The sequence below is a fragment of the Schistocerca serialis genome, chromosome 1, assembly GCF_023864345.2.
Source record: "Schistocerca serialis cubense isolate TAMUIC-IGC-003099 chromosome 1, iqSchSeri2.2, whole genome shotgun sequence".
Taxonomy (NCBI): domain Eukaryota; kingdom Metazoa; phylum Arthropoda; class Insecta; order Orthoptera; family Acrididae; genus Schistocerca; species Schistocerca serialis.
The window spans coordinates 1,160,892,688-1,160,909,758 of NC_064638.1; the positions used below are offsets into that span (position 1 = coordinate 1,160,892,688).

Sequence of the window (17,071 nt, forward strand, 5' to 3'; positions counted from 1 at the left end):
CTCGAGCGTACTCCATTATTTTTAACTCCCTACGCACAGAAAATGTGCTAACTGCACTGCTAGTAGCGATTTAGAACTCACGAGGGATTCCTTCCACTGATTTCACGCGATTTCTTACAACCATCCTACACAATTTCAGCGTAGACACTAGTAACTTGCTACGACTTCTGCACCACTTGTTAGCAGAAGACACAGTGGCTGCGCCAAAGACTGAGATGGCGTGGAGTTTTACAAATATTTATTGAACTTTCTTTACAATTTCTCCCTCGTCGTCGGTGCCCAGCCCTGCGGATCCCTCCACCTGGCTGCTGCTGTGTAGATTGTCTGACAATGGGCGCAACGTGCGCTGCTGATCGCATTCGGGAGCCTCAGGCTGCAAGTGCTCTGCTGAAGCCAGGATGCCCTGTGGTTGAGATGAACTCGTCGCCGCTCGCCGCCCCAGTATGGGCACGCCCACTGAGCCGCTTCGCTGTCATGTCAGCTGCCGACGCCTGCTGCACCGGTTGCTGGGAAGCCATCTGTAGCGATGTCCGCGAGGTCCCGTCATGGACGAACCATGCGCCGTGGGGCTGGGTTGCTGTGAAGTCCGGGCGTCAGTCCCCGGCGGCGCCTGTGACCAAGACCCCTCTGCGGCGGTCCTGCTGGAAGTTCTCGCTGTAGTTAGTCAGCCTTGGTGCCGACTGAACTCGGGCCGACCTCCAGAGCTGAAGTTGACATATGGCGGCTACGGGTGACTCCTGCAAGCTGGAACAAAATTCCCGAATCGTCACCTACGAAGACTGAACATTTGGACACGGACCACGTCTGTCCTCAGATCCGAACTGCTTCCTAATGGCTTCTGTCTGTTGCTGCCTGTGCTCCACTGTTTATATACGGCAGGAGGACGTTTTTTTACCTTCGGTGGAAGCTTTTTGTTATTACTCCCATAGTATATTGCAGCGTAACTTAGCGTGCTTGCCTCACTTCACCTAACTCAGCACTCTCCAGGCTTCGCTTGGCGCTCTGTCTGTGTGCAGCCTTGCGTCAGCCTGTTGGTAGACTGCTGCTGTCAGCAAGGCTATCTGTAACTGTCATCTTCGCAACGCCTCGGTCGCTGGCGTGCCTCTGTTTTGCCATTCTCCACTGCGTGAAGCAACGCTTACTACATGTGGCCCCAACAAACTGAACATGCATAAGAGAGGTTAACGGGAAAAAAGGGACAAAAGAAATGACGAAGATTAGAGGATAAAGTTCCATTGATAACGAGGTCACTGGAGATGGAGCACAAACTCGGAATAGGGAATAATCGGGTAAGAAATCGGCCGTGCTATTTCAAAGGATCCATCCCGTCATTTGTCTGGGGCGATTTAGGGAAATCATGAAACACCTAAATCTGCATGGTCGGACTCGGTTTTGAACTGTCGTCTTCCCGAATGTGAGTCCAGTCTACTAACCACAGCATCACTTCGCGCCACCTCCCTCGGTAGAAGAGCGAGACAGTATGTGAACGATGAGGAAGTATGAGTGGATAACGGTAGAGGCGATGCTTAGGATGTGATAAACTCACAACTAGCTGTACCTGGTAATTATAATTAAACTTTCCCTATTTAACACGTTATAACGCGGAAACTAATTTCCATATGAGTACCAAACTTGGTAGCATTAATGTCCAGAGTATGGAGTGCGTGATTTTCATGCGTCACAGCTCCAGCGTCCAGTTCGAACTATGGCCACCAGGTGCCGTGATCAGTCATCGTGATTCATAGTCTCACACACCCGACCAATCGCAGTGCACTTGTTGACATGTCAACACGAGCTTCGACAAAAGGAACAGGGCATTATTGGTGAAGCTCTATTATTAAAACAACAGTAATTCTGCAGCTGAACTTCGAGAATATCGCCGGCTGAAAAGGTTACGGAAGGATCCTCTTTCTCCACCAGCTGAGCGGAGCATGATGAAGAAGTCCGAATCAACTGGAGAACTGGGCGTCGCTCTGGGAAGAGGCTCACGACGGGTTGTACCACAGTTGGTTGACGAAATCGCTGTTGCTATGGCAGACAACGCTGCTCGCTGTTCTCGATCGTCAGGCAGTGCACGTGCTGTCACCACAGTTGAACATCTCGTGGTCCACGTATGGTGTGGCTTCACGGCTACATTCATCATTAGCCCATTCTTTTTTGAACAGGTTGGTGCTCAAGGACCAAAGACATTCAGTGTTACTGCGAAATACTTTGTCCGCAAGTCAAACACGCCCTGCAGGAGAGAGACACAAGGAAGTCAACAGTTTTCATGCAAGATGGGGCCCCACCGCAAATCGCTCGTGAAATTCACCTGCTTCTACGAAACACATTTGGAAACAATAGAATTATCAGCCGATCGTTTTCAAATGCTTGGCTGGCACGGTCATCTGATCCCACTCCATGTGATTTCTGGTTGTGGGGCTATCTGAAGGACAGGGTTTACCAGTGAAACATTCACACATGTGGTGAACTGAAGCTCGGCATATCAAGAGTGGCGGCCAGCGTGCCTACAGACATGCTTCGTTCTCCTGTGCAGAATGAAGTCCTGCGCTCTCTGACTCTTTTGGAGACTGATGGGCGCTATATTGAACCCCATTCGTAGCAGTAATTATACCAGTGTCTAATGGTATGATGTAACATAGCAGCATACTAAAAGTGTTTCAGTTGAATTGATTCAGTATTATTTCTCTTCCCCAAGTCATTAACATTAATGCTACCGAGCTTGGTACTTGTACGGTAATTAGTTTCCGTGTTATAATGTGTTGAATAGGGAATGTTCAATTGTAGGCACCTGGAATATAGAAAATGTCAATGCTTATGTACGTGATCCCTGTCAAAGTCGTATCTAGACGTATCAGGGGTCCCATATCACGCCAACTGCACACGCCCCACACCATTGCAGAGCCTACACCAAATCGAACAGTCCCCTGCTGACATACAGGGTCCATGGATTCATGATGCTGTCTACATACCCGTACACCCCCATCCGCTCGATACAACTGGAAACGAGACTCGTCCGACCACGCAACGTGTTTCTAGTAATCAACAGTCTAATGTCGTTGTTGACCGGACCTGGCGAGGTGTAAGGCTTTGTGTCGATCAGTCGTCAAGGGTACACGTGTGTGCCTTCGGCTCCCAAAGCCCATATCGATGATGTTTCGTTGAATGGTTAGCACGCTGACACTTGTTGATGGCTCAGCATTGAAATATCCAGATGGTTGCGCAGGGGTTGCACTTCTGTCACTCTGAACGAATCTGTCACGCCTAGGCTCCTTAACACCGACGTTGGACTGTTGATGACTGGAAACATTTTGCCTGGTCGGAGGGGTCTCGTTTCAAATTGTATCAAGCGGATGGACCTATACGGGTATGGAGACAGCGTCATGAATTAACCCTGTACGTCAGCAGGGGACTGTTCAAGCTGGTGTAGACTCTACAATGGTGTGGGGCCTTTGCAGCTGGCGTGATATTGGACCCCTGATACGTCTAGATACTATTCTGAGAGGGGACACGTACGTAAGTATTCTGTGTGATCGCCTGCATCCGTTCATGTACATAGTGCATTCCGACGGATTTAGGCAAATCCAGCAGGACAATGCAGCACCAGAATTGCTACAGAGTGGCTGCAGGAACACTCTTCTAAATTTAAACACTTCTGGTGGCCACCAAACTCCCCAGACACGAACATTTCTGAGCGTATCTGGGATGCCTTGGAACGTGCTGTTCAACAGAGATCTCCACACCCTCCTATTCTTACGATGGACAGGCCTGCAGAATTCATGGTGTTAGTTCCCTCTGGGACTATTTCCGGCATTAGTGGAGGGCATACCACGTCGTGATGCGGCACTTCTGAGTGCTCGCGGGGGCCCTACACGGCATTAGGCAGGTGTAACAGTTTCTTTGGTTCTTCAGTGTAATAAGGGAAACCAAAAGCTGTATTTTTCTGATAAGCGACATGTAGTCAGCGCGAGGCACTGCGGCAGGTAACGGTACACGCGCGGGGCGCTGTAAACCCGACCGCTAAGCGGCTTCACTCTCTGCAGCGTGGCCAACGCTACAGAAGTTTGAGGAAATTATCCTGCACATTATTACTTCCATATTAAGCAATATTAGGGAGTCATACAGCTAAATATTGTCCTTTTCGTAGTAAAATGAGCATTCCTTTCCCCGCTATGTAATGTTAAAAAATAGTTCGATTACACACGGTTGCCGGATGGAGTGGCCGAGCGGTTCTAGGCGCTACAGTCTGGAACCGCGCGACCGCTACGGTCGCAGGTTCGAATCCTGCCTCGGGCATGGATGTGTGTGATGTCCTTAGGTTAGTTAGGTTTAAGTAGTTCTAAGTTCTAGGGGACTGATGACCTCAGAAGTTAAGTCCCATAGTGCTCAGAGACATTTTTTACACGCGATACGGACATTTAAAGTACCAAGTGATCAAAAAGTGAGTATAAATTTGAAAACTGAATAAATCGCGGAATAATGTAGACAGAGAGTTACAAATTGACACACATGCTTGGAATGACATGGGGTTTTATTAGAACCAAAAAAATACAAAAGTTCAAAAAATGTCCAACAGATGGCGCTTCATCTGATCAGAATAGCAATAATTAGCATAACAAAGTAAGACAAAGCAAAGATGATGTTCTTTACAGGAAATGCTCAATATGTCCACGATCATTCCTCAACAATAGTTGAGAAATAATGTTGTGAACAGCACTGTAAAGCATGTCCGGAGTTATGGTGAGGAACTGGCGTCGGATGTTGCCTTTCAGCATCCCTAGAGATGTCGGTCGTACACAGTACACTTGCGACTTCAGGTAACCCCAAAGCCAATAATCGTGCGGACTCGTGTCTGGGGACCTGGGAGGTCAAGCATGACGAAAGTGGCGGCTGAGCACACAACCATGACCAAACGACGCGCGTAAGAGATCTTTCACGCGTCTAGCAATATGGGGTGGAGCGCCATTCTGCATAAACATCGTACTTTCCACCAGGTGTTTATCAGCCAGGCTAAGGATGATGCGAGTCTGTAATTTATCGGCGTACCTCTCACCACTCCCGGTAGCAGTTACAAAACCAGAATCACGCATTTCCTCGAAGAAAAAAGGTCCGATAACGGTAGATGTGGTAAATCCAATCCATACCGTGACTTTCCCGTCGTGCAATGGAGTTTCCAGGACAGTTCTAGGATTTTCGGTGGCCCAAATTCTGTAGTTGTGGGCGTTGACAGACCCTCGGAGCGTGAAATGAGCTTCGTCGGTCCATATCATGTTACTCAACCAATCGTCATCTTCGATCATATTTTGAAACGCCCACACCGCAAATGCACTCCGCTTCACTAAATCGCCAGGTAACAGTTCATGATGCCGATGGATTTTCTACGGATAGCATCTGAGGGTACGCCTAAGTGTCAACCAAACTGTAGTATATGGAATGCCGGAGCGACGTGCGACTGCACGAACGCTGACATCGCCGTGCATAGAAGAACCCGCTACAGTCTCCATTTCTTCCCGAACTGTCTCAGCAGCATTACGCATTGTGCTCGGTCGGCCACTACGGGGTCTATCGTCTAAATAACCCGTGGCTTCGAACTTCGAAATCATTCTCGCCACAGCTGCATTTGTCAACGGACCTTTACCCGTTCAAATCCCCTTCCTATGGCGATAGGATCGTAACGCTGAACTAGCACATTCCCCATTCTGATAATAAAGCTTCACTAAAAGCGCCTTTTCAGGTAACGTCAACATGCTGCGACTGCTGGCGCATCTGATTCTCTCTCTTTTTTTTTCTTTATTGTGATTTTAATACCCGTATAAAAACAGGTAGGCTGGCAGCAGCACAATACGCCGCTCTTCAGCCCAAGATATTACAATGGTAAAACAGAGAAGACACATGAGTTGGAACAAAACGGTGGGGAAAAAACAATAGACACATGAACATAAAAAACATGAAGCCGTTCACACTCGATGACAATCCACACTACAAACTGTTGACATGACGCACAAACACTGAGGATGTCGATGACACTGGTGAACGATGGAGTGTGACGGTGAACACTGAACACTAAACACGACGACACACACGAGACACTAATGGTGATGATCTCCGGCGTGCGAATGTCCAATTAGCGTGTGCGAGTCTGGGGACCTGCCAAGAAGGGAAGAAGGGTGGTGGGGGGGAGGGGGGAGAACAAAGATGCCAATGGCTGAGGAGATGGGAGGAGGAGTAGAGGGACAGGGGAGGGGAAGCCTGGGGGAGGAGTGGGGAGAAATGGACGAGGGAGGGAAGGGGGAGAGAAGGGAGGGAGGGTGCCCAAAGGAGCAAACACAGGAAGAGGGAGGGAGGATCAAAGTTGGTAGGAGGGGTAGATGGAGGGGAGGAGCGCATCATCAGGGAGGGAGAGCTGGCGGAAGCCACCTTGGGAGAGGGTAAGGAGGGTGGAGAGATCTCCAGGTGGGACATGGGAATACAGGGGCGGCAACGAGCGGGGGTGGGAGAGGATGGGGGAGACAAGCTGGTGAGCAGGATCGAGTTTTTGGGAGGTGTACAGGATCCGTAACCGTTCAAGGAAAAGGAGGAGGTGGGGGAATGGAATGAGGTCATATGGGATCCGCGTGGGGGAGGGAGACGGATGCGATAGGCGAGGCGGAGAGCATGACGTTCAAGGATCTGAAGGGATTTGTAAAAGGTAGGGTGGGGGGGATGGGCGGAGATCCAGGCAGGATGGGCGTAACAGAGGATAGGGCGGATGAGGGATTTATAGGTGTGGAGTATGGTGGAGGGGTCCAGACCCCACGTACGGCCGGAAAGGAGCTTGAGGAGACGGAGTCGGGAGCGTGCCTTGGCTTGGATTGTCCGGAGATGGGGGGTCGAGGAGAGGCGACGGTCGAGGGTGACGCCAAGGTACTTAAGGGTGGGGGTGAGGGCGATAGGACGGCCATAGGTGATGAGATAGAGATCAAGGAGGCGGAAGGAAGGGGTAGTTTTGCCTACAATGCTGATTCTCTCTCTCATTCAGCTCCTTTTATACACGATTGACATGCGCAGTCACTCACGTTTTGGTGTCCTGCGCCATCCGTCGGACATTTTGTGAACTTTTTTTTTTGGTTCCAATAATACCCCATGTCATTCCAAGCATGTGTGTCAATTTTTACCTCTCTATATACATTATTCCGTGGTTTATTAAGTTTTCAAATTTATACTGATTTTTTGATCACCCGGTAGAATCGGCCGACTCGGTTACAAGCATTAGACCTATCTTTTTCCCCACACTCTCTCCATTGATATTGATGGAGAGGTACAAAACTACAGTACAGTGAGTGAGTGTGGTTCCCGTTGTGTGCCGGCAGGTGACGCCCGACTGCGAGGGCGAGGAGGCGGAGGAGGGCGGCGACTGCGCGCCCGTCTCCGTCAGCTGGGAGGGCGGCGCCGAGCTGCAGAGCGGCGACGTGCTGCTGGTGCGCATCGACGATACCAGGCTGGTGGCCGGCCGTCAGGCCAGCGGCCGGACCCGGCCGGGGCACCTGCCCGGAGACCGCTACGGCCCGCCGCAGGACGACAGGTAGGGCACGGCGGGCTAGTCTAGCGCAGCGCCTGCAGGCGCGCTACACTCGGCGCCCGTAGAGAGCCTGTATATGGAGAGAGTGGCCAACCGGACGATACGGCTGCCATTTTTCTGCCAAACTACGGGCGGGACTCTAGAATGGACAGTAGTGGAGAAGTGGAGTACACACTCACCGAATAAAAAGCACGAGACAATATGGCGAAATCACTCGTTAAATGACTTTCTTTACAGCTATAATACACTCATAGTAGCCTACTACATTCACCACAGGGAAATTTGATACAGTGGCTGTAAAAATTATTCGTTACTTGCATTTATCTCCTTTAAAGTTCGTTTACTAGATATATTGCAATGAAAGTAACGTAAATAAAAAAAATATAGTGTATAGCATTTGATTTGTATCGGAAGTGCATAACGCTAAAGATTTAACGTACCTGTATTACGTCAGATGAATGAAAGTCGTAAGCAGCTGTTTACTTGTGACATGCAAAAAGTGTGATACGCGCGGGATTAGCCGAGCGGTCTCAGGCGCTGCAGTCAGGGACTATGCGGCTGGTCCCGGCGTAGGTTCGAGTCCTCCCTCGGGCATGTGTGTGTGTGTGTGTATGTGTGTGTTTGTCCTCAGGATAATTTAGGTTAAGTAGTGTGTAAACTTAGGGACTGATGACCTTAGCAGTTAAGATTTCACACACATTTGAACTTATTTTTCAAACTTTTTGCATGTCACAAGTAAACAACTGCTTACGCCTTTCTTTCACACACACACACACACACACACACACACACACATATATATATATATATATATATATATATATATATATATATACTGAATACCTCTCGTAGATAACAAACGAAAAAGATTACAAAAATCAGGTAATGTTAAATGTAGGTTACTGTAATAATGACCAAATATAACAAATAAAATACCGTATCCCTTCTACCCCACAGTGAGTAGGCCTATTAAAGACTGTCTTCAAGAGTACCTACAATTATTTACTACGAATAATATTTCAGCAGCCACGACAACTGCGAAAAACGTGCTTACAGCTTTCCTGCGTCAGCAGTCGGGCAATAACACTGAAACCAAAATAATGCCTACTGTTCTGATTCGGAACGAAATAAAGTTTGACGCTATAAAGTCGAATGAGCATGGCACAACAATTACAGGAACTTTCCGTTTCCAGCAAGGACTGTCAGATATTGGCTTCATAAAAGCTTGTGATGCTACCAGTCTGCACGAACTGTGAAAGAAATAAGAGCTTAAAGAACGATATACAACGAAATAGAACATGCATGCACAAAGCATAACAAGTCTCTCAATAATTCAAATACGTTTTAATCGTTTCCAAAAGTCCTCTGAACTTCAATTCAACTCAAAAGCACGGCGAACATAGGAAGCGCGAGAGACGTTTGGCGCCATTTTTCTGCCAAAGCTAATCAACCAATCACGGGCAACTTCGCCTATGGCCACTCTCTCTGTATAAAGGCTCTCTAGGCGCCCGTTGGCCGTAGCGCCACTAGCGGGAGCCCTCGGAACTACGGCTCTGCGTGTAACTGTGAAAGGCGCCCACAACCTTCCTCTGTAATGGTGATAATCCCTGAGACTCGGCGACGTTCCAAACAGCAAGGTATTGCCGACACATGCGAAAGGAAGATCAGCGCTAAGAAGTTAACACTTGAGGTGTACTGTGGGCTAGTGATGTAACGTTAGCATCAAATTACATCACAATTCTGCCCAACGGCACCGTGAATCTGTCACAAGATGGGAAGGCACTTACATCCCCTCTTACCCACATTTAGATCCTTCCTTTGATGTCTCTGTCAGGACTGCGAGCCCAACGTTGAAACCTCACTCTTGAGCTCGGCGACAGTTCAAACTTCAAGGTGTCAACGTATGCGAAAAAAAGACCACAGCTCAGAAATTTATGTGACGTGTAATTTGGGTTGATGGTGCAGGGAATGGCAATTGAATCTCAATGTAGACAAGTGTAATGTGCTGCGAATACATAGAAACAAAGATCCTTTATCATTTAGCTACAATATAGCAGTAATTCCATAAATTATCTGGGAGTAGGCATTAGGAGTGATTTAAAATGCAAGGATCGTATAAGTTTGATCGTCGGTAAAGCAGATGCCACACTGAGAATCCTAAGGAAATGCAATCCGAAAACAAAGGTAGTAGGTTACAGTACACTTGTTCGCCCACTGCTTGAGTATTGCTCACCAGTGTGACATCCGTACCAGATAGGGTTGATACAAGAGATAGAAAAGATCCAACGGAGAGCAGCGCGCTTCGTTACAGTATCATTTAGTAATCACGAAAGCGTTACGGAGATGATAGATAAACTCCAGTGGAAGACTTTGCAGGAGAGACGCTCAGTAGCTCGGTAAGGGGTTTTGTTGAAATTTCGAGAACATGCCTTCACCGAGGAGTCAAGCAGTATATTGCCCTCCTACGTATATCTCGCGAAGAGACCATGAGGATAAAATCAGAGAGATTAGAGCCCACACGGAGGCACATCTACAATCTTTCTTTGCACGAACAATACGAGACTGGAATAGAAGGGAGAACCTATAGAGGTACTCAAAGTACCCTCCGCCACGCACCGTCGGGTGGCTTGCGGAGTATGGATGTAGATGTAGATGTAGAGTGATACCAAATTTTACTACAGTTCAGCTGTGGACGTGTCACACGATGAGAAGATCGTCACAATCTCTTTTACCAAAATTTCACCCTTCCTTTGGCGTCTCTGTGATTTAGTCAGCACCGTGACGCCTAGTGTTGGATTTACGTGCTTTTCTTATGGATGGCCGAAGAGAACATTTCTGACTCACTGTCGCTCAAAATCAATACGGAAACGCTTGGAGGGTTGCAATCAATCTCCTATCAGTGGAACATTTCCAGACTGGCAAAAATATGCTGACGTTAAGCCTCTTTACAAGAAGGGGGATAAAAAGGTACCATCAAACTATAGACCAATTTTGCTTTTGCCAGATTTCTCAAAAATATTTGAAAAGGTTGTGTTCAAGCATCTGACTGAAAATAATATATTCTCCAATTCATAGTTTGGATGTCTTAAGGATTCTGATGTAGAGGAAGCTTTTATACTTACACTGAGAATGTACTTAATTCATTAGATAATAAATTAGAGGCTACTGGCATTTTCTGTGACCTGTCAAAAGCCTTTGACTGTGTGAACCACAGCATTCTCTTAAGTGAATTAGAATATTATGGTGTCGCCGGCAATGCTGCGACATTATTTGAGTCTTATCTATGTAACAGGGAGCAAAGGGTGTCGTTGCCAAATAGCTATGCAGTAAGCAGTTAGTCTTCATCTGATTGGGAATAAATTACATGTGGTGTTCCTCAAGGTTTCATCTTGGGCCCATATGCTTTTCTTGTGTACATTAATGACCTTTCATCTGTTCCACTGCCAGATGGTAAGCTTGTTTTGTTTGCAGATGATACAACCATTGTAATAAGTAGCAAGTCAAGTAATGATTTAGAAATAGCTGCTAATCAAATTTTCACTGACATTAATAAATTGTTTGAAGCTAATACACTGTCATTAAACTTTGAGAAGACCCACTATATGCAGTTAAGAACCGGTCAGAGATTTCCTTCCAGCACGTGTATAACATATGAAGACAGGCAGTTTGAAGAGGTTGACAGTGTTTAACTACTGGGATTTCAACTTGATAATAAATTCAGTTGGGAAGGTCATACTACAGAATTGCCTAAGCCCCTAAACAAGTCTGTTTTTGCAGAGAGAATGATGTCAGATGTAGGAGATACAAATATAAAAAAAAATTGCTTACTTTCCTTGCTTTCATTCTATTATGTCATATGGTATCATATTCTGGGATAAGTCATGAAACTGAGCAAAAGTTTTTATGGTACAAAAGCGTGTGATAAGAATCATTTGTGGTGTAAATTCAAGAACATGAAGTAGAAACCTGTTCAAGGAACTTCTTATTCTACCCACTGCTGCTCAGTACATGTATTCCTTAATGAAATTTATTGCAGTAATATGTCTTTATATCCAACTAATAGCTCAATACATCGTATCAATAGTCGGAATAAGAACAATGTACACTCCTGGAAATGGAAAAAAGAACACATTGACACCGGTGTGTCAGACCCACCATACTTGCTCCGGACACTGCGAGAGGGCTGTACAAGCAATGATCACACGCACAGCACAGCGGACACACCAGGAACCGCGGTGTTGGCCGTCGAATGGCGCTAGCTGCGCAGCATTTGTGCACCGCCGCCGTCAGTGTCAGCCAGTTTGCCGTGGCATACGGAGCTCCATCGCAGTCTTTAACACTGGTAGCATGCCGCGACAGCGTGGACGTGAACCGTATGTGCAGTTGACGGACTTTGAGCGAGGGCGTATAGTGGGCATGCGGGAGGCCGGGTGGACGTACCGCCGAATTGCTCAACACGTGGGGCGTGAGGTCTCCACAGTACATCGATGTTGTCGACAGTGGTCGGCGGAAGGTGCACGTGCCCGTCGAGCTGGGACCGGACCGCAGCTACGCACGGATGCACGCCAAGACCGTAGGATCCTACGCAGTGCCGTAGGGGACCACACCGCCACTTCCCAGCAAATTAGGGACACTGTTGCTCCTGGGGTATCGGCGAGGACCATTCGCAACCGTCTCCATGAAGCTGGGCTACGGTCCCGCACACCGTTACGCCGTCTTCCGCTCACGCCCCAACATCGTGCAGCCCGCCTCCAGTGGTGTCGCGAAAGGCGTGAATGGAGGGACGAATGGAGACGTGTCGTCTTCAGCGATGAGAGTCGCTTCTGCCTTGGTGCCAATGATGGTCGTATGCGTGTTTGGCGCCGTGCAGGTGAGCGCCACAATCAGGACTGCATACGACCGAGGTACACAGGGCCAACACCCGGCATCATGGTGTGGGGAGCGATCTCCTACACTGGCCGTACGCCACTGGTGATCGTCGAGGGGACACTGAATAGTGCACGGTACATCCAAACCGTCATCGAACCCATCGTTCTACCATTCCTAGACCGGCAAGGGAACTTGCTGTTCCAACAGGACAATTCACGTCCGCATGTATCCCGTGCCACCCAACGTGCTCTAGAAGGTGTAAGTCAACTACCCTGGCCAGCAAGATCTCTGGATCTGTCCCCCATTGAGCATGTTTGGGACTGGATGAAGCGTCGTCTCACGCGGTCTGCACGTCCAGCACGAACGCTGGTCCAACTGAGGCGCCAGGTGGAAATGGCATGGCAAGCCGTTCCACAGGACTACATCCAGCATCTCTACGATCGTCTCCATGGGAGAATAGCAGCCTGCATTGCTGCGATAGGTGGATATACACTGTACTAGTGCCGACATTGTGCATGCTCTGTTGCCTGTGTCTATGTGCCTGTGGTTCTGTCGGTGTGATCATGTGATGTATCTGACCCCAGGAATGTGTCAATAAAGTTTCCCCTTCCTGGGACAATGAATTCACGGTGTTCTTATTTCAATTTCCAGGAGTGTACATTAAGTCCTAAAATTACTTACCTTGCTCCAAAAATGGGTCCTATATTCAGGAACAAACATTTTCAATAAATTGCCGGCAACCATTAAAATCCTGGTTTCAGATAAGGCATGGTTTGAACAGAGTCTGAAAGACTTTTTAATAGACAACACCTTTTACTCTATAGATGAGTATCTTAACAGAGACTGTTAAGCCAGCTTAAGTAAATATGTCTATCAGATTTCAGTTTTGACAGCACTTAGTCACAACAGTCAAGATTAGGTATTTTGTTTAAGATAAATTTATGAATAGCACATAACAATATTTCATTCTGACACCGTGTTAATTCTGTAAATATTAACTGTTCCAGTTTGCCGCATTGTAATCATCTATTCGACAATCTCATGAGAAATGATCACGGTAGTAAGCATTATATTCAAATATTTTATGTTTTTATGATATATTTCCTGACATGTTCCACACCCACTAGAATCATCTCATTTTTCGGGTCTATGGAACGGAAACTGAATCTAATCTAATCTAATCTCATAAAGGGCTTCAATGAAACCACCACATCCTTTGCAGCGTCGATTCCCACACATTTCGCGGTCAAAATCGAAAGTTTGCAGCGCGACAGGCAATAGGAGGACTTTCTTGAAAACCTTTGACGCTACTCACGTCTCCTGACAATTCAGCCGTATTGTAAGAACATCGTATGCCAGCAACTCCATTTAACGTGATCGCTTCCCTTAAAGAGCGCACTGCGAGTGCAATTTTTTCTCTGGTATACGGGGTGGAACCACTAGGGCCCAATAAAAACCATTCGGCGTAATTTTAACGTAATTCTAAGCAGCAAGTGACGTTTATGCTTTTTCATCCCTCCTGTTTCACACCTTGTAGTGATCACAGACGGCTGTGACACTGACACACACATGAATAAAACTACTAAATTTCCTCCCCCCCACCCACAGATGGGCAGTCCCTCCGTGCCACACCCTCGCATTTGCTGAGCACTTTAAAAATATACTTGAACAGAGACAACCTACGTCGAAATACTAAGCTTTTGCAGAGAGTCAACCCCTGGGACACCCTTCTGATTCTGTATGGCCTACTATCAAGAACAAGACTAGCAGTGTAACCCGCCTGGATGCACCTAACACTCTCGTTACTAGTTCTATATCTACAAGTGTATCCTTAAAAACCTCAACAAAGCTGGATGTGTGACACTGAGCTTTTGCCAGACTGGTGATCCTAGGGGACACGTTGTCGTTTTATTCACGCAGTTGTCAATGTAGCACCTCTTCGCGATCAGGGTTCAGTACGGCATGTAACTGGAGAACTGAAAATATGCAGACTTTTCTACTTCGGCCACGTTCTGTTTACGTCGAATGGTTTTCGACAGCCCCACATACTTCCCCATTTACATCAGAGCAAAAATTATGTTCCCACTGCACAACAAAATGGTGCACACACGTTCAATGGCATTACAACCCCACGATGCCGTTAAGAGTACGGCTCAATCGTCCAGTGGTCCAGTCAAAAGTATCAACGATGAAGAACGCCTTCCTGTTGCTTATTACACTGCAAACTGTCGATTCAGACCGCGAGATGTGTGGGAAGGGAAGGAGTGAATTCATTGACGCCCTTTATGCATCGCTCCGAGACCTATACCTCTCGATTCTGAGCGGCTGTGTGTCTGAAATGTTTTCCTCGGCCATCCATAAGAAAACCACGTAATTCAAACAACTGGCTTGGCGCTTCTGACTACAGCTCAGAGACGTCAATAGAAGTGGTGAATTATGGGTAAGAGGGGTTGTGACGACCTTCTCAGTCTGACGCGTCCAGAGGCTGAATTTTAGTGAAATGTGGCGCGAATGTGGCATCACCATCTAAATTTACGTTCACATGAGCTTCTGAGATTTTTCTCGCATGTGTCTACAGCTTGCTGTTTGAACTGTAGCCGAGCTCAATAGTGAGGTAGCAGGTCGCCATCTTTGCACCATACAGAGGAAGGTTGGCCGCACCTTTGAAATACATTTCAAATTTATTCGTCTTAGTGCGATATAACTGCGGAGTTTCGAAAAAAATTTAATTTTGGTTGCATAGTATAGAAACTGAAACTACTAATACTGTTATGTCTATTAGGAGGTCTGAATTATCTTACTACATTGTGTTACACTCAACTGCAAGTCCTGGTATCGTTGAAATTATTAGCTAATAAAGTAGAGCACTACACTACCTGCATAAACTATAGGTTTATGTTCATTCTTATTCTACTTAATACTTCTTAAAGTTGAACAAGAGAGTTGCAGAAGATTACACAAAGTTGATACATGAATAAGGGAAAACAAAATCATTAATGGAGTCCTCTTACACACAACTGGCACAACGCATCATAATCTCGCGCATGGGGAGAGCAAGTAGGAAAAATTGTCTCCTGTGTATAAGAAGGATAAAACAATGGACCAGCAAAATTATAGACCGATATCCGGAACACCAGTTTGCTGCAAATTTCTTGAAAATATTTTCAGTTAGAATATAATAAAATTTCCTTGAAACGGAAAAGCTTCTGTCCACAAATCAGCATGGTTTTAGAAAGCGTCACAGTGTATCCTGCGAAACACGGATGGAGGACAACAGACAGATTCCATCAAATACTGGTTTGATGCAGCTCTATCCTGGGCTACCCCTTCAATTTTGGAAATTTGTGGTAAGTTCTTATGGGACCAAACTGCTGAGGTCATCAGTCCCTAAGCTTATGTACTACTGAATCTAACTTAAACTAACTTACGCTAAGGACAACACTCCCACCCATGCCCGAGGGAGGACTCGAACATCCGACGCGCGGACCGTGACAAGGGGCTTCAGACCGCGTGGCTACCGCGCGGTGCTAGCCCCTCCATCTGTGGTAACCACTGCAACCTACATCCCTCTGAATCTGCTTACTGCATTCAACTCTTGGTCTCCCTCTACGACTTTTACCCCAACACGCTTCCCTCCAATACTAGATTGGTGATCCCTTGATGCCCCAGAACGTGTTGTGCCAACAGATCCCTTCTTCCAGTCAAGTTGTGCCACAAATTCCTCTTCTCCAGAAACGCTACTCAGTACCTTCTCATTAGTTAGGCGACCTACCCATCTAATCTTCAGCATTCTTTTGTAGAAGCACATTTCAAAAGCTTCTATTCTCTTCCTGGTTCAAATGGCACTGAGCACTATGCGACTTAACTTCTGAGGTCATCAGTCGCCTAAAACTAATTAAACCTAACTAACCTAAGGATATCACACACATCCATGCCCGAGGCAGGATTCGAACCTGCGACCGGAGCGGTCGCTCGGCTCCAGACTGTAGCGACTAGAACCGCACGGCCACTCCTGCCGGCTATTCTCTTCCTGTCTAAACTGTTTATCGTCCACGTTTCACTTCCGTGCGGCTACACACTATACAAATACTTTCAGAAAAGAATTCCTTATACTTAAATCTATACTCGCCGTCAATAAATTTCTCTTCTCCAGAAACGCTTTCCTTGCCATTACCAGTCAACATTTTAAATTCTCTCTACTTCGACCATCATCTGTTATTTTGCTGCCCAAATAGCAAAACTCATTTACTACTTTAAGTGTCTCATTTCCTAAGCTAATTCCCTCAGCATCACCTGATTTAATTCGACTGCATTCCATTGTACTCGTTTTGCCTTTGTTGGTGTTAAATTAGAAAATTGTAATTTCTCGATGTGTCGCAGTGGAATATGAGGTTTGCTGTTTTGGCGACTGTCCATGGAGTGGTAAATCTGTTGCAGTCATGGAATGGCTTAATGTCTGATGCCGCGGTGTTTGTTGAGGCCAAGTGACACCGATATTGTTCTGTTCATCAGGCTGAGTATTTGGTTACTAGTTTACGCAATGTATGCGACCGTTTGACACAGAATTGTGTGTCCCAGAGTGTCTGGTTCACTGAACGTGTCACAGGCGTCTGTCAGAAACATGTGTTTGTCTGCGCCTTTTTC

The 17,071-nt window shown here is 46.7% G+C and overlaps 1 protein-coding gene across 1 annotated transcript in view; it reads left to right on the top strand.

The window, feature by feature from the left end:
- LOC126456182 (delta and Notch-like epidermal growth factor-related receptor) overlaps nt 1–17,071 on the top strand; it is a 554,374-nt gene that overhangs the window by 184,808 nt on the left and 352,495 nt on the right. The window contains exons 3-4 of the mRNA XM_050091938.1: nt 7,350–7,496; nt 15,025–15,041. Of these exons, the coding sequence (XP_049947895.1) occupies nt 7,350–7,496; nt 15,025–15,041 (164 nt within the window). The remainder of the gene's footprint in view (nt 1–7,349; nt 7,497–15,024; nt 15,042–17,071) is intronic.